At 40.1% G+C, this 18,525-nt stretch overlaps 1 protein-coding gene across 5 annotated transcripts in view; it reads left to right on the forward strand.

Annotated features, from left to right (window-relative positions):
* The window catches only part of OPCML (opioid binding protein/cell adhesion molecule like), a 1,111,761-nt gene that overhangs the window by 857,617 nt on the left and 235,619 nt on the right, over window positions 1-18,525 (forward strand). For all 5 annotated transcript variants that reach the window (XM_046015661.1, XM_046015659.1, XM_046015662.1 and 2 more), the window contains one exon: window positions 12,825-13,057. In XM_046015661.1, coding sequence (XP_045871617.1) covers window positions 12,825-13,057 — 233 coding nt within the window. The remainder of the gene's footprint in view (window positions 1-12,824; window positions 13,058-18,525) is intronic.

The following is an 18,525-nucleotide window of genomic DNA, read 5'->3' on the forward strand; positions in this document are numbered from 1 at the left end:
CTTTCTGCAGACCCTTTCTCTTCACAATTATGTTTAGCTACCCTGTGCTTTGCCTTCTGCTACCATGATAGGAATTCTCCTCCTCTCTCTTCCCATAGCCATGCTGTTTAACCCCTTTTGTGCGTGTAAGCAATTTCACCTCTCTGCAGAGCCATCTTTCCAGATAAATCACTCCCTTCATTTTCTTTCATTCTATCAGATGCTCTGCTCTGAACTGCCTTCTGCCTGGCTGCCTCACTTGGGTGGTGAGGTATGTGAAGTTGCTCTCTGCATTCAGGTAGAGCCCTCATTGTGCTTGTGGGGAAAGGAAGTTCCCCTTGCTTGCTTGGGGACACAATGAGCACTGTTCTGATGGACTCATATATCATCGGTCATGGCTGAAACCACAACACATCATCATCCTGAAGCTGATTTTCTGCTTCAGGTGACACCATTTTCAGGATACCACACACTTCCTTAGTTTGGTTTGAAATGCTCACTTTTCTCAAGGGCCCAATTTTGCATGCATTTGTATATATATTTTTTCCTTTTTTCTGGATGACACCCCTCCCCCACTTACACACATACACACATGCACACAAACAAACCCATGCACTCTTTCTGTGTATTAATGTAACTCCCCACCTCAAGATGTTGTTAGTGTGGAACCATCTTCCAGTTAGGGACAATCTGCAGGTGTCATGTATCTGTCAGCCTTCAAAGTCAATCTTGTGCTGGACTGAAATATTTCCATACTGGACCCTATCTAAGGAGCTCTAATCCCCCCCAACTCTTCTGCAGAAGCTCTCATGTATATTCTCCACCAATACATTATCAGCAAATATTAGCTCTAGCAGAGTTATTACTCTTGTTGAATTTTTCAACTATCTGAATCATAAAGTTTTCCCTTACATAATTTAGGGTCCTTGTTGATGCTCTAGAGTTGGCTGTACTTGTAACTCAGGAAATAACTGAGTAGTTAAAGCTTCCCAGGAGAACAGCTTTGTGCAATTTAAAATACCTTGGGAATTGAGCTGCAAATATTTCATTTTGGTTTGCCTCTTCTCCTTTCCTTTAAAAAATTCATTTGTTATTGGTCTTTGAATTTTCTAAAGCAAGTTCTTCCTTCCATTTTTCAAACTGGTATTATTAATATGTTTTGATGCATGTAAGGTTCCTAACCAATATTCAATTAACTCAATTTATATAAAAGGGCAAAGATATTCAAAAGCAAAAACAAAAATTTGAAAAGGAAATTCAAGGAAAATGCATATTGGAGCTTTAACATTCAACTCTGTCATCTTTATCAGCGTTCCTTAAATTGAGTATTCTCTAGAAGGCCATTTTATTTTATTTTTAAAGATTTTATTTATTTGAGAGAGAGAGAAAGAATGAGAGAGAGAGAGCGTGCACGCGCACAAGAAGGGGAGGGTCAGAGGGAGAAGCAGACTTCCTGCTGAGCAGAGAGCCCAATGTGGGACTCGATCCCAGGACTCCAGGATCACGACATGAGCCAAAGGCAGTCGCTTAACCAACTGAGCCACCTAGGTGCCCCTAGAAGGCCATTTTAAAGACAAGGGACATGCATAGACAGAGACAAGGTTTCAGGGATTCCCAGTAGTAGCATTATGTAAAAATAAATAAATAAATCTATCTATCTATCTATCTATCTATAATTAGGTATAAATCCCTTAACCTTTAAACATTCACATGACTCTAAAATCTAAAATTATAAATCACATGCATATATAACCACTAAAATTAACAACATAATTTAATGGAGCAGATGATGTTTTATTAAAATTAATTTCCACATTGCAATGAACATGGTACGGACTGCTGTCTGAGCATTAGTTTTGACTTCAGTATGTCCCATATGAATTCTCTCTGCACATCATTTCATTTCAACTTTGGAGAACCTTTGTTACTATTGTGGACCCTGGCATCCTTCAGCTTTCCTTGGCAGAAATATACTGCTGAACCCTAAGTCCACCTCTGTATTTTCTCATCAGCCTGAGGCAACAGAAGAAGTACTCTTTGATACCATTGTAATAATAGACACAAATCTGAACATTTAAATCTAATTGTGGTCACCACTTGCAGAATAGGTATATATTATTTTTTCAGAATATTTTACAACTGAAAACACTAAATTAAAAAATAGAAGTAAAGAACCCATGGATGCTATGTATGTGTGCCTAACTTACAGAGACATGCACACATACAAATATCTCCGAGGATATCTACTTCACCTTCTATAGGTTCTCCCCCCCACCCCAAGCTTTATTGAGATATAACTGGCATATAATATTTTTAAGTTTGAGGTGAACAACATGTTGATTTGATGCACTTATTTATTGCAAATGATTACCACCTAGCAAAAGCTAACACCTCCATCCCATCACATAATTAACATGCCTTGTCTGCAGGGTTGGTTCAACATCCGCAAATCAATCAATGTGATACAACACATTAATAAAAGAAAGAACAAGAACCATATGATACTCTCAATAGATGTTGAAAAAGCATTTGACAAAGTACAGCATCCCTTCCTGATCAAAACTCTTCAAAGTGTGGGGATAGAGGGCACATACCTCAATATTATCAAAGCCATCTATGAAAAACCCACCGCAAATATCATTCTCAATGGAGAAAAACTGAAAGCTTTTCCGTTAAGGTCAGGAACACGGCAGGGATGTCCATTATCACCACTGCTATTCAACATAGTACTAGAAGTCCTAGCCTCAGCAATCAGACAACAAAAAGAAATTAAAGGCATCCAAATTGGTAAAGAAGAAGTCAAACTATCACTCTTCGCAGATGATATGATACTATATGTGGAAAACCCAAAAGACTCCACTCCAAAACTGCTAGAACTTGTACAGGAATTCAGTAAAGTGTCAGGATAGAAAATCAATGCACAGAAATCAGTTGCATTTCTGTACACCAACAACAAGACTGAAGAAAGAGAAATTAAGGAGTCAATCCCATTTACAATTGTACCCAAAACTATAAGATACCTAGGAATAAACCTAACCAAAGAGGCTAAGAATCTATACACAGAAAATTATAAAGTACTCATGAAAGAAATTGAGGAAGACACCAAAAAATGGAAAAATGTTCCATGCTCCTGGATTGGAAGAATAAATATTGTGAAAATGTCTATGCTACCTAAAGCAATCTACACATTTAATGCAATCCCTATCAAAATACCATCCATTGGGCGCCTGGGTGGCTCAGTGGTTTAAGCCTCTGCCTTCGGCTCAGGTCATGATCTCAGGGTCCTGGGATCGAGTCCCGCATCGGGCTCTCTGCTTGGCAGGGAGCCTGCTTCCTCCTCTCTCTTTCTCTGCCTGCCTCTCTGCCTACTTGTGATCTCTCTCTATCAAATAAAAAAAAAAAAAATACCATCCATTTTTTTCAAAGCAATGGAACAAATAATCCTAAAATGTATATGGAACCAGAAAAGACCTCGAATAGCCAAAGGAATATTGAAAAAGAAAGCCAAAGTTGGTGGCATCACAATTCCGGACTACAAGCTCTATTACAAAGCTGTCATCATCAAGACAGCATGGTACTGGCACAAAAACAGACACATAGATCAGTGGAACAGAATAGAAAGCCCAGAAATCGACCCTCAACTCTATGGTCAACTAATCTTCGACAAAGCAGGAAAGAATGTCCAATGGAAAAAAGACAGCCTCTTCAATAAATGGTGCTGGGAAAATTGGACAGCCACATGCAGAAAAATGAAATTGGACCACTTCCTTACACCACACACGAAAATAGACTCCAAATGGATGAAGGACCTCAGTATGAGAAAGGAATCCATCCAAATCCTTGAGGAGAATGCAGGCAGCAACCTCTTCGACCTCAGCCGTAGCAACATCTTCCTAGGAACAACGGCAAAGGCAAGGGAAGCAAGGGCAAAAATGAACTATTGGGATTTCATCAAGATCAAAAGCTTTTGCACAGCAAAGGAAACAGTTAACAAAACCAAAAGACAACTGACAGAATGGGAGAAGATATTTGCAAATGACATATCAGATAAAGGGCTAGTATCCAAAATCTATAAGGAACTTAGCAAACTCAACACCCAAAGAACAAACAATCCAATCAAGAAATGGGCAGAGGACATGAACAGACATTTCTGCAAAGAAGACATCCAGATGGCCAACAGACACATGAAAAAGTGCTCCACGTCACTCGGCATCAGGGAAATACAAATCAAAACCACAATGAGATATCACCTCACACCAGTCAGAATGGCTAAAATTAACAAGTCAGGAAATGACAGATGCTGGAGAGGATGTGGAGAAAGGGGAACCCTCCTCCACTGTTGGTGGGAATGCAAGCTGGTGCAACCACTCTGGAAAACAGCATGGAGGTTCCTCAAAATGTTGAAAATAGAACTACCCTATGACCTAGCAATTGCACTACTGGGTATTTACCCTAAAGATACAAACATAGTGATCCGAAGGGGCACGTGTACCCGAATGTTTATAGCAGCAATGTCTACAATAGCCAGACTATGGAAAGAACCTAGATGTCCATCAACAGATGAATGGATCAAGAAGATGTGGTATATATACACAATGGAATACTATGCAGCCATCAAAAGAAATGAAATCTTGCCATTTGCGACGACGTGGATGGAATTAGAGCATATCATGCTTAGTGAAATAAGTCAATCGGAGAAAGACAACTATCATATGATCTCCCTGATATGAGGACATGGAGAAGCAACATGGGGGGGGGTAGGGGGATAGGAGAAGAATCAATGAAACAAGATGGGATTGGGAGGGAGACAAACCATAAATGACTCTTAATCTCACAAAACAAACTGGGGGTTGCTGGGGGGAGGTGGGATTGGGAGAGGGGGAGCGGGCTATGGACATTGGGGAGGGGAGGCAAACCATAAGAGACTATGGACTCTGAAAAACAACCTGAGGGTTTTGAAGGGTCAGGGGTGGGAGGTTGGGGGAACAGGTGGTGGGTAATGGGGAGGGCACGTTTTGCATGGAGCACTGGGTGTTGTGCAAAAAGAATGAATACTGTTACGCTGAAAAAATAAATAAAATGGAAAAGAATAAAAAAAAAAGAAAGAAAGATGCGATATACACTTTCAAAAAAAAATTAACATGCCTTGTTTGTAGTGAAAACATTTAAGATCTACTCTCATAGCAACATTAAAATATATAAGACCACATCATTATCTATAATCTTTGTGGGTTCTTTTGATACCAGTTTGAAAAATATTGTCTCATTTTTGATCATTATAAATATGTACTGATCACCTAATAGATGCCAGATGGACTCTGGGAGGGGCTGGTGATAAAACGAAGACCACTGACATGGTTCTGATCCATGTGGTATATATAACCCAAGTGGGTAAAAAATTCAATGTTGTACCTTCCATAAAGAAGTCCTGGATATTCTAAATTAACATTGCTTTTACAAAAAGAGTGGAGGTTTAGAATGATGCATTTGTATTAGAGGTTATACTCTACTCACTACTGTCTGCTCATTAAGGCAGAGAGGCATGCAAGGTATTTTAGGTATTATCCCAGTAAAAAGGGTAGACACTTTCTCGTTAACTTCAGTTTCTCAAAATTCCAGTTTTCAATTCTCTGAATGCTAACATTTACAGAGTTATCCATGCAGAAGAGACTTAAACCAAATACATGGTTTAAAATACTTGTTCTTGGGACACCTGGTTGGCACCATTGGTTGGGCCTCCAACTCTTGGTTTTGGCTCAGATTGTGATCTCAGGGTCATGAGATTGAGCCCTGTGTCAGGCTCAAGCAGAGGATGGAACATAAGGCTCTCTCTGCCCCACCCATCTGTGCTCCTGTGCCCATGTACTCTCTCTCTCTTAAATAAATGAATAAATAAAATACAGTACTTGTTCTCATTAATTAATTAATTACTTGTTCTCTAGTTGCCCATAATATCTAAATGTTCCTGCAGCTATTTGTGAATATAATTGAGATGTGACTTCTATTTTAAGTTAGACATGATTTTCAGACATGCATCGTATTGCATTCAGATTTAAGATTGTAAAAACTTCAGCATCTAGTATGCAGGTCCCAGAAAGCATTTCCTGACCCCTCTGTCTCAGATATGCTCCCAGGCCTCATGGCATTCACCATTTCTTAAGCTGCTTTGCTTTTATTCCTTGCCATTCTCTGAAACTAAGATGCTTATTTACTTATATGCTTTCGTTGTCTCACTGGACACGGCTTCAAGGCCCATAACCTTTGTCTGTTTGCCAACCAGCATTCTCTGTCCCTGGAACATTGTCTAGTATACATTAAATATTGATTAAATATCTATAATGTGAATCATGGTAGTTTTTTATATTGCATTTTCAGAGGCAAAATATAAAAACAAAAGCAAACATGAAGAACACAGACAAAAACCTTAAAGCTGGCTGATTTCACTTTTTAGGAAGATTTTCTTATTTTGATTAAATTCCAACTTGTCTCTTGTCTGGTTTCTTGAAGGCAGTGGTTCTTAAAGAGAAGTTCCCAGACCAGCAGCATGGACTTCACCTGGGAACTTAAACGTGCAGATTCTCAGCCCACTTCCAACCCACTGAATCAGAAGCACTTGGGAGCTGGACTCAGCAATCTGTGTTTCAAAGAGCTCTCCAAGTAAATCCAAGGCAGAATGAAGTTTGAGAACCACTGATTGGAACATGGATTTCCTTTAACTGTATCTACTCCTCGAAAACAAAGCAAAATGACTCTGCATCTTAATCCCATGTCCCATATTCAGTGGAGTCAGAAATGACAACTTGCCTGCAAGATTCCTTCCCTCCAATGTTTTTTTGGTCATTTCTTTGACCTTTCTGAGTATTTTCATTCTTCACAAATAGCTAGAGGTGGTTTAAGAATGTACAGAAGTCATTTCCAAGTATCTGTCCTGTTCTCCTAAGCTATTTTGTCTCTTATGAAAAAAATTAAATACTAAATTCCATAAATTTGTGGGAAAATGGTTAGATAATGCCAACCAACTCGTGCTGGCATTATTACTTGGATTCTTGAGACACAAGCACTTTCTTCTTAAGGAGAAGACCACAACTCTTAAGTGCAGGAATTCTATACCAGACTGCCTAGGTCTAAATTCCCTGCTCCAGTTGTACAGCTGTTAGAGTCCTGAGCCTCTCTGCATCTCGGTTTTTGATCTCTAAAGTGTGATAGTAATAGAGTGTGTCTCAAAGGGTAGTTATGAGGATCAGGTGATTTAATATATGGAAAGTTCTTCAACTGTCCTATGTAACTATAAGTACTATGCAATTTTAGACATTACAGTAGAGTTGTAATGAGTTCTGTCTTATCAAGGAGCACTAGATAGGGTTTGTTTAAAAGTAAGAATTTGAGAGCCTTAAAAGAGTTTCCAAGAAATTAGAAAGTTGTCATTAATGTTTCTTAACTTTCTTCCTGGATGCCCTTATTTAACATAAAAATTTCTCCTCTGTGTGCTTCCGGTTAATGAGAGTCCAACACAGTCATAAACAGCAGGGAAGGAGCCAGGTTTGGAAGAGCACTTAAGCATTTTTTAAAAAAAATTCTTCTCTGAATTCTTCTTCCTACTATTCCCTGTTATGTTTCTTTCTTGTCCCTCAAACAATATCATTATTCTCACAAGTGTCTTTATCATTCTTTAGGTTCTAGGACTGTACAGACTCAATGAACCAACTCTCTCTCATTCAGAGAGTTAGATTTATCCATTTAGCCCCTATGCTCACTAATGAGGCCCAGGTTCGAGAGCAGGTAAATTGGTCCATAGACATGTCTAGGGTATGTCTACCCAAGGAGTACACAAGGCTTTCCAAGGGCTGTGTGGCAGGGCACGGAGAGTATGTTTTGCCTCTGGAGGATAGATTTTGACTGACCTATTTTAAAGTCAGTCCCTGGAAAACCCCCTGGTAATTTGAGCCAAGTTCCATGCACTCCAACTTGCAGTTGTAGGTCTTATACATGCACTGAAAGGTTTTTTGTTTTTTTGTTTTGTTTTGTTTTGTTTTAATTGACTTACATTGTATTATTTGTTTCAGGAGTACAGGTCTGGGATTCATCAGTCTTACACAGTTCACAACGCTCACCATAGCACATACCCTCCCCAATGTCCATTACCCCACCACCCTATCCCTCCTACCCCTCTCCCCTCCAGCAACCCTCAGTTTGTTTCCTGAGATTAAGAGTCTCTTACGGTTTGTCTCCCTCTCTGGTTTCTTCTTGTTTCATCGAGCACAATGAAAGTTTTAAGAGAATGCATTCAGGATCTCAGATTTCCTAAATCAGTCTGCCTGAGAAGGTGCTTGAAGTTAAATTGTAATTCTGGTTCTCCTTTCGGACGGTTCCCACTTTCTAAGTTGTCCAGGAAAGAATTTACCTTTACTTTCATTGTCATTCACACCATTCAACTTAAAAAAAAAAAAAAAAAAGGCTTCCCTTTGAAGGGGGACCCCACCAAAGGAAGCAGAGACATATATTTGTAATAAATTCATGGCAAAGCGATGCCTTCTCTATCTTGGAATTATAGAGAGATAGAGAGAAAGAGGTGTTTTCTGGCAGAGGACAATGTGATTTGGCCTATTAAACAGCATTCAGTTTTACCTACTTTCTGGCTGTATTGGGTTAAACTACATGCTTCTAAGTAAAAGAGAAACGTATCTTTAATAGTCATTTGATAAGACCCGGTAAAATGTTAGCAGTGTACTGTCCAGATATTGTGAAATTGAATAAATTTAATATTGAGTTACAAAGCCTTTTGCAAGTCAGGTATTTTTCAATTCATTGCTTTGAAAGAAATTGAAGGAGGAACTAATTGAATTGTCAGCTGTGAGATCATTAAAATAATTTTTGAAGCTGTATTACTGTGTGATTTTTGGCACACATCTTGGAAGGGGTTCAAAGAATTGAGTGGCACTGCCATACAAGATTCTCCCTTGCTTATGTGAACTTGGTTTTTCTCAAACAAAAATAGGAATCTAATGGGTCCTGAGCTCTATCTCATTCGAGCAGCAGTGGTATTTATTCAAGGTACAATTTTAAAAAGCTTCATCTACCCCATTAAGTACTAGATTTCCAGAAAAAGTTTACTTTTTATGTTTAATTATACTTAAAAACATGGACAATATATTTATGTTGTTTTATCGATATTGTCCTTGTAATGATAACTCATTCTAAAAGAAGATAGTATTACTCAGAGTTTTATGATCATAGGACATAAAAGAAATCTCAATTTCAATCTCTCTCTATATATTTGCAAATAAATATGAGAGCTGATCAATAGATTTTTAAGCCTGAAATACTACATCAAGATAAAATCCTACAGAGGGCATATTGGAAACACAAAAGTTAAGGTTTTAAAAAGGAACAATGCACATTTTATGACTAATTAAGAAGAGCTTGTTCATAAATTTTAAACTAGATAATCAAATCTATTGCATTTTAATTTTATTGAAAAAAAAAAAAAGGAATATTGTGACAGTTTAACTTTAAATCTGAATATTCTCCCCAGGCCAGTAATGCATCCTTTTAATTTAGATTTTAAAAATTATATCAACTTAAAAATGTGCAAGAGGTCTGATAATTTACAAAATGAAAGCAACAATATGTGTCTGTACCTTGTCACCTGAGTTTGTGTGGTCCTGGGGATTAGAAGGTGACTCTCTTTACTCTGTCCCAATTTACCATCCACTTCTAGGCTTGCCAGTTCCTGGCATTGCACAGTTAGAACTTCATTGTTAGTGGCACCTGGGTGGTTCAGTGGGTTAAAGCCTCTGCCTTCGGCTCAGGTCATGATCTCAGGGTCCTGGAATCAAGCCCCACATAGGGCTTTCTGCTCTTTGGGGAGCCTGCTTCCCCTGCCTCTCTCTCTGCCTGCCTTTCTGCCTACTTGTGATCCCTCTCTGTCAAATAAATAAATAAAATCTTAAAAAAAAAAAAAAAAGGAACTTCATTGTTAGGAGTTACTCAAACAGGGATTTGTTGTTTATGAAAACACAGCTGTCATGAAAAAGGGTTGCACACTAACCCTTATCAATCATTTGCAACCGAGATTAAATGAACGAACTTATCTTTTTTTTTTATTTTTTTGGTTCCTGCTAGTAAATGCTTTTGGAAATGTAGAGTGGGGAAGGTTCTTTAAGGCTTTCTGGTCTTCATAAAGGAAATAGAAAGTTGCTAGAGAAGGAAAAAACTACATAGAGACTGAAGCTAGGGTTGCAGGATATGGAGGAAACAGCATGGTTTCTTCTTTTTTTTTTTTTTAAATCACCATGACACACCTGTGAAGGTGGCAGTCATTCAATGACACTTGAATTATCATATTCTAATGGCAAATAAGGTTGGCCCCAAAACTACTGGTGTTCAGAGATGTCTGTGTCAAGTTAAAAAGCAAAGAGACAAACAAACTCATTCTAGGAATTTAGAGTATGGTTCTATTTCAGGTAAATAAATCAACACAGTCTTTATATGTGAATATATGTATGTAAGGAGTGAGATGTGGAAGAAGTAGCCAGAATGTTACCAAATTAAGGCCCTCATTTGTTCACATGTTTAATCATGCTTACTTCATTTTTGTAGTTTGAAAAACAGCAAATAAAGAAAGTTAGAAGAGAAAAATTCCTTCTTGCTGTCCTTTGAAAGCATCTAATTATCAGCCTAACCCCAAGGTTGCCAGGACCTGCTGACTGACAGATGGACTTATGCATAAGACTTCTGTGATTGGAAGCTAGTATTATTTCTGTGTGCCATACCAACCTGGGAGAGTATTTTGCTAAACGGAGTGCTGTCCCCTTTCTTTTCTTTCTTTCTTTCTTTTTTTTTTAAGATTTTATTTTATTTATTTGACAGAGAGAGACATGGGAGAGAGGGAACACAAGCAGGGGAAGTAGGAGAGGGAGAAGCAAGCTTCTTGCTGAGCAGGGAGCCCGATGTGGGGCTTGATCCCAGGATCCTGGGATCATGACCTGAGTCAAAGGCAGCCACCCAATGACAGAGCCACCCAGGTGATTCACACTTTCCTCTTTCAACAGAATTGCTATTTTAGTGCTTCAGTATTATTCTGCTCCTATGACCATTCAGGATGACCACATCGTTAAGGGAAAACAGTATGTTCAAATGTGCTTGATCTCTCTCTGCTTTCAGTCAAAATGGGATCAGAGGGGTGCCTGGGTGGCTCAGTGGGTTAAGCCTCTGCCTTCAGCTCAGGTCATGACCTCAGGGGCCTGGGATCAAGGCCTGCATGGGGCTCTCTGCTCAGCAGGGAGCCTTGCTTCCTCCTATTTCTCTCTGCCTGCTTCTCTGCTTACTTGTGATCTCTGTCAAATAAATAAAATCTTTAAAAAAAATGGGATCAGATTTGGTGAGATATGGCAATGTTTTTTCTGTTTTTTCACGTGGAGGTGCTGGATTCATGTTCGTTGTGCCCTAAGGTGGGCCTCATACCTCTTTGCTAGGATGTCTGCAGAGAGCAGCACAGGTATAATTGTACTTTTCCTATTTGTCCAGATACTGCAACTCTGGTTCAGACTAAAGCAACAAATGGCCGGTGGGTTTATCTAGGGCCTTTAACTACACCCTTCTTTGCAATCCACATTTATAAAGGATTCCCTTCTGTTTTCTTTTTCTTTCTCTCTTTCTCTCTTTCTTTCCTTTCCTTCCCTTTCCTTTTTCTTTTCTTTTCTTTTTCTTTTTTTTTTTTTAAGAGAGAGAGAGAGAGAGAGAGAGTGAGCAGTGAGGACAGGCAGAAGGAGTAAGCAAGCTCCATGCCCAGCACAGAGCCCCATGGGGGGCTCAATCTAATGACCCTGAGATTATGACCTGAGCCGAAACCAAGAAACAGACACTTAACCTATTGAGTCATCCAGGTGCCCCTCTTTTCTTTTCTTTTCACAGATTATAGGATCATGATGCACATATGCAAATTTTCTTTCTGACCAGCAGGTGTATTTGTTTCTGCATTAAACTTGAAAGACTGCAAGTCATACGCCAAAAAAGAAATTCCATAGTTTCCGGTTGTAGGGAAGAATGGATGTGAGGTTATGATGGAATAGAAATTAGCTCTTTACCATGATGATGTCCAAGGTGACGTCAGCTACATTATTCTCTTGGAGGGGGGTGGCCGTAAGAGGGAGAAGGAACGCTGACTGACCACTTTCTTATTCTTTCTGCTGACATTTTTAGAGGTAGCCCTGACTTCCTCCAAAATTGTTGGGTTTCTAAGGTGAATTTTATCAATCCGTGCTATAAATCGTAGTTTGCAGGCTTTGGGTAGCTTAGGGGTACAAGGAGATTATGGATACCAGGGAGGGCTCGCAGTAAATTTGTTCACTTTTTGACTAACAACAGGTTAGATATTTGCTTTTTGGATTATCTGTGACCTTATTTGAAATACTGATCTACTTTTCTCTCCCCTATGCCCCTGGGCCACCTCTCCCACAATGTGGTAAATGTACTCAAGAAATATAAACTAATTTTCATATAAGCCTAGGGGGAAAAATAAGATGGAAAGCAAATATACAGCAAAGATATTCACATAATATGCTCCTAAATCAAATAGGAATGATTTTATATCATCAGTTCTTCAAGATGATTCAGGCCACTGTTACCCTGTATTTAGGAGGTTTCATCAATAATTGATTGTTTCCTTTAACATTGGGTTATGTTGTTTCATTTAGTCTTCAAAATATAGCAACCACATTTCTAATACAATCTCTCAACACTCTCTTCCTCCCTCCCCACTTCCCTTTCTCAACATTTCCCTTCCCCTTTTCCTCCCCCCTTCCCCCACATCCCTCCTCTCCTTTTTCCACACCCCTTACTTACAGGTGTACCATAGATGACCGAGTCACCCGGGTGGCCTGGCTAAACCGTAGCACCATCCTCTATGCTGGGAATGACAAGTGGTCCATAGACCCTCGTGTGATCATCCTGGTCAACACTCCAACCCAGTACAGCATCATGATTCAGAACGTGGATGTATATGATGAAGGCCCATACACCTGCTCTGTGCAGACAGACAACCACCCTAAAACTTCCCGGGTCCACCTCATAGTGCAAGGTGAGTCACAGCTGGATCTGAGGGTTAGAGGTTCTGTCAACCATGGAAGGGAAGCATAATCTCAAACTTGGCTTCTACTCATGTATGAAGACATGAAAAACATTTTCCTCTATGGAACCCCAAGATTGAGTGTTATGTTTTGGATTCCTTCCCATCTGCTGGGCTCTTGACTGAGTACTGAATATCTTCACAGTTTCTCAATTTTGTCTCTGGTCCTTCTGTTCTTATTAATAAGTTGCTTGGCATGTGCTGGTTAAACTTTATTAAGTTATTTAGCACTCTGGAGTTGGACAAGAAATACTAAAAAATAGAGTTATTACTATTCTCTATGCCTTTTAATTACTTTTTGTAAGATTATTTCATAATAAGAGGTTAATAACATCAATATGAATTTATGTGCCTTGTGACTAGTTTTCAGATGGTTGTTGGGTGTGCATGTTCCAGAAGGGTTCTGGGTGCTGTGGTCAAGTCCTCCCTGGCATGAACGCTGGATTTTTGCATCTCTTTAGCCTCACAATGGAGCCGAGATTAAGAAGGATATTAGTCAAAATGCTATCTCCAGGTCAATGTCAGAAATATACATTAATATAATTTTTTGAAAGGGCAGGTGTTTTCTAACATCCTCCCGCATTCTCCCTTTAAAAAAATCTGGTCAGTATACCCAAGCATATTATTCAATAGTTTTTCATTAGAATTTCACAATGTAGGAAAAAAAAAATAAGGCTGAGAAATGTCAGACTCCCAGATATCAACTATCAAATATTAAGAATTAAAAATACATTCAAGTAACAGCTATGAGAATTTGGGAGCCATTTTAAAACAAGGCAGCAATACAAATGGACTTATTTTAAACTGTCCCAACTAACATCACTCCCCCATCCCCCCCATCACCATGTAAAGCAGTTTCTGTCAGGTATTGACTCATGGTAGCAATGAAGTGCTAAAGACACTACTTCCCAGTGCCATAGCCTTCCTCCACTAAAGGAAAGGGTTGGGTAGACTTTTCTCACAGTTGGAGTCAAACACTGAGCTCTCAGAAGGAGTCCCTGGGTATGATTCAGTCTTTAATAAGTGCCTTTTATTAGATCCCATCTGCAGCAGATTCAACTTTTTTTTTTTTTTAATTTGTGAAATGTGTGTGGCATCTTGGCTTAGTTAATGTGGATACCCTCACCCTTGCTTTACTAACGAATATAATTTTTCTCATTTCTGTTGGTTTCATGGAGAATTTGAGTACAGATTAGTGGTTTTTTTGTTTGTTTGTTTTTTTAATACTTTAGTCACTTGTAGAATTCAGGATAGATATCCTTTTCTTTTGGCTAGAAGAGCTCTTTACAAGATCTCTAACTCTGTGGGGCCATTTGTAACAGCTTGTTCCAGACCAGAGATCAGTCTGCTGCAGCTCTGTTCCCCATCCAGACCCTGGTGCTGCCATATTGCTTGAAGCCCAATCTCTGTTCAGCCTTCCAGCCCTTGTCTCATCCCTGAGGGCTTTCAGATATCCACATCAGCATGCATATGACAGATGTCTGTACACTCCACTGTTTCCATTCTCCATACATGTCCCACCCAGGGGTATGGCTTGGTGATGATCACTGCTTTAGAGCTACAAGACGGCTTGCCATCTGGAGATAAAGACAACTGTCATGTCTGATGCTTCTTCTCAGAGGCTGGTAGAGGCGCTTGGTGAGATCAGTTATCTGAGATGAGCTGGAATGTCTGTTGAAAGTTCCTGGGGTGCAGAAAACAAGGGGGTGTGAGTTCTCACTACCCCGCCTGCCGCGTGGGCTTGGCTCCAGAGGAGCTGAAATTCTCAGCATTGGAAGTGACGCCTCCGTGGCACCTTCGTGGCCTTGACAGCAAAGTTATCTTCAAATTCAAGAAATGCAGCACTGAAATAAAAAAGAACTGTCAGGCACTGTACAGAAACAGACTCAAACAGAACAAGGCTATCACTTTTCAGGAAATAAGACAGATTGTGTAAGCATGTCAAAGTCAATACAGGCCATAAAGGGATAGTGATGCAGAACTTCAGGGATAATGTGTTTCATAAGGCCCTTGGAGCAATTCCTTGGGATGGATATGGAAGCCAGTGAGGTCTCCCTGTCGGTCTCATAGGTTTGGGTCAGTAAGAATCTGAGAACAGGCAAAAGCAGAGCAATGGAGTGACTTCAATTTCAGAGGTCAGTTCCTCACAGTCTCTACATTTCAGGCCAAGTGACTGTTGTAGCTCTGGGTGGCTGAGGTGGCCTGTGAAATCCAATGCAGAAGATCAGGAAAGGTGGAGGTGAAAGGAGACAACCTTCCTTTGGAACACTTAGCAGATGGATATTTCCATTTACTGAGAGGTAAAAGGAAGGCAATGCAGGGAGCTGCATTATCTTCTGTCTTGTTTAGCAATGGAGCGACTTGTTCTTTCTTTGGAGACAGTTGAATTTCTAGCACATGAAGCAGAGACCCCACTGCTCAATTAGAAAGAAGTCCAAGAGTCCTCCTTCTTCCCAGCACCTATTGGCTTTTGTCCAGTCTATAGATTAATTTTTCAGACTTAGTGTTAGTTCAGGTTAGATAAAGATAATGAAAGTTTCTAATCCTCTTAAAGAAGATTTATCTGACTGAGTAGAAAGCTTTTGGAATACAATAAGGCATGTATAAAACTGAGGCCTAATCTTGCCTTTAATTTCAAACTGCTGATGGGTATTGATTTTGCAATGAGAAAAACTGAAATATTTCCGAGCTGCAACTTGTCTGTTTAGAGAGAGAAGGGGGGGGGTGTTTATTTATCTTCTGTCCATTGGAGGATGCTAGAATCTCATCACTTCTGCCAACCAAGTGCCATTAGCAGAAGGGAGAACAATCCCACAGGGTCCTGGCTTTGTTGCTCCCTGCTGCTGCAATGTGAGGAACTCAGACACGCTCTGTCACTAACCTCGGAGCCTGTCCTTTGCTGTTTTATAAGGTGGCCTTTGCCACATATCTGATGGGATTAATTTCCAAGTTTTCTGTGAGAGAAGCTGTGTTTGTTAAAAAAAAAAAGGGGGGGGGGGCGCCTGGGTGGCTCAGTGGATTAAGCCGCTGCCTTTGGCTCAGGTCATGATCTCGGGATCCTGGGATCGAGCCCCTCATCGGGCTCTCTGCTCCGCAGGGAGCCTGCTTCCTCCTCTCTCTCTCTGCCTGCCTCTCTGCCTACTTGTGATCTTCTCTCTGTCACATAAATAAATAAAATCTTTAAAAAAAAAAAAAAAAGCATCACTGATTCTTAAGACACATCTTGGCCATGGAGGAGATAATTTTAAAGCCCCATGTGAGTATGTATGATAATGTGACCTAGACTGTGTACCTAGGTTTTAAGAAAATCCAGAGCAAGAGAGAAATGTTACTGTGGATCCAGATTAGTCAGGTAGGAAAATCAACCTGGCAGCCCTGTATGGGATAGACTGAGTGGAGAGAAGCCTGAATAATAGGGAATACGTTACTACCATCACTGAAAAGCTGGGACTTGAGTGGGCTGTAGGTCTACCTATGGAGAAGGAGAAGGTTCCTCCAGGAGATTGTGTCCAAAGGAAATTGGGAGGATTAATCTTAATCCCTTCAAAAAGGAAGGATTAAAAGGATATCACCTACATTTTTGAGTCTGGGGAAATGTTGAAGACCTGGCTAGTAATTATGGAATTAGGATCCTGTGCCACTAGGAGAGGTAAGCATTAGTCTTGCTAGGTTTAGGGATAAGGAAGGCACAGACATTACACAGGTCCTATAGAGCTAAGGTATAACTCAGGATCAGATGAGTTATATTTGAGATTCATCATGAATCTTCTAGAAGGAGAGTAGGTAAGATTTTTGAGATTAACTCTTCCTACACAACAGCAGGGACCACAGCCTATATATCTATTCCCAGCACATAGCACGCTGTGTGGGGCATACTGGGCATTCAGCAAATGTTTGAAAAATGAATGGAGGGACAGATTGATATAGCAAATGAAATGGCAAATGAAAGCAGTGACCATAAAGCCCCTTCAAGCAAATAGGAGTGAGGAATGAGTCAAACACTGTCCAGATGACTTGGAGTGGACAGTAATTGGGAACAGTTCCCTGGAGGGATGAGGGTCTTCAGTGTGACAAGCTAAGAGATACACCAGGGATAACATGCATTTATTTAGCACTCTACAGCACCGGTCACAATCTTTGTCACATTTGACCCTTACAACAAGCCCTGGGAGGCAGCAGAGCAGTGACTGTTCTCTTCATTTTGCAAATTAGATAACTACAGCTCATGGAGGTTAAGAGAGCAGCCAGGGTCCCCAGTGAGTAAGTAACAGAGCTGGGGCTTGAACCATGGCTGTAGGACTCTGAGATCAATGTCTCCAGTGGGCTCCAACACATTCTCTCCCAACCGTATCTGAGGTTAGTTCTCTAATTCAGATCCCAGGGAAATTTTCAGTTATCTTTTCTTCTTCCCCGCCCTTTCCCCTGCTACTGATATTGCATTGCAGCAGAAATTGAGGACAAAGCACAAGAAGAAAATTAGCAGTGGAGGTAGGATGCCAATGCTGCAGTAAATGGTGTAGAGAGGCAGAGAGAGGCAAAGAAGATAATTAATTTACTAGTAGCTCATTCCTCCAGGGATACACGTTTTAAATGTTACCTCTTTATCCTATGTAAGTACTGAAAACTTTCCCCCTCTGAGAATTCAATATCTAATTGTGATTCTAATTGTCATGAAGTCTTCAGGACTCTGAAACTCCATGGATATCCTTGTGTCACCATGGCTGTTGTCCTTGTCCAGGATAGACTGGCAAGAAGATAAGCCGGTTCTTTCCTCCTTGGATTTTGACATTGTCTGCCTGCTCTCTTGGCTAGTTCAGAAATCCATTACTACCAGGTATTTCTTTTCATGGATTTGACTCCTCTTGCTCAGCCTGGTTGTATGCAAATGGCTAGAAATAGTGAATTATGTTTATTTCTCACATCTGAGACTCTACAGCAAACTCATGCAATTTCTGTGCCTGCAAAAGACTTTTTGAGCCTAGAGTCCATTCAGATGAGACTGTTTGGTACCCAACATAGAGTTTAGAAGGTGGAGAAGTCTGATCTGCCAACCAGTCCAGTCCTAGATTCTGCTGAGCACCAAGTCAACTTCTGCATTGGGCACATAAAGCATACCTTAGCTCAGTTGATCCTCGCACCATCCCAACAATGTCTACATCAGATTCACATTGTAAAAATAAGGAACCTGAGGCTTAGAGAGATTAAAACTTTGCCCAAAGATGATGGCACTATTACATGCTTTAAATTCCCTTCACTCAATTTGTCTCTGTAAAATAGATATCAAAACACAGATAAAGTACTTGACTTGCATCATCTCTTTTGATTATTCTTCACAAAAGTCCTGGGAGACAGAACAGAAAGTCACCACATTCTGGGGTGTGTGGGTGGTTCAGTCGGTTAAGAATTCAACTCTTGATTTT

This window comes from Meles meles, chromosome 8, assembly GCF_922984935.1.
Source record: "Meles meles chromosome 8, mMelMel3.1 paternal haplotype, whole genome shotgun sequence".
Lineage (NCBI taxonomy): Eukaryota > Metazoa > Chordata > Mammalia > Carnivora > Mustelidae > Meles > Meles meles.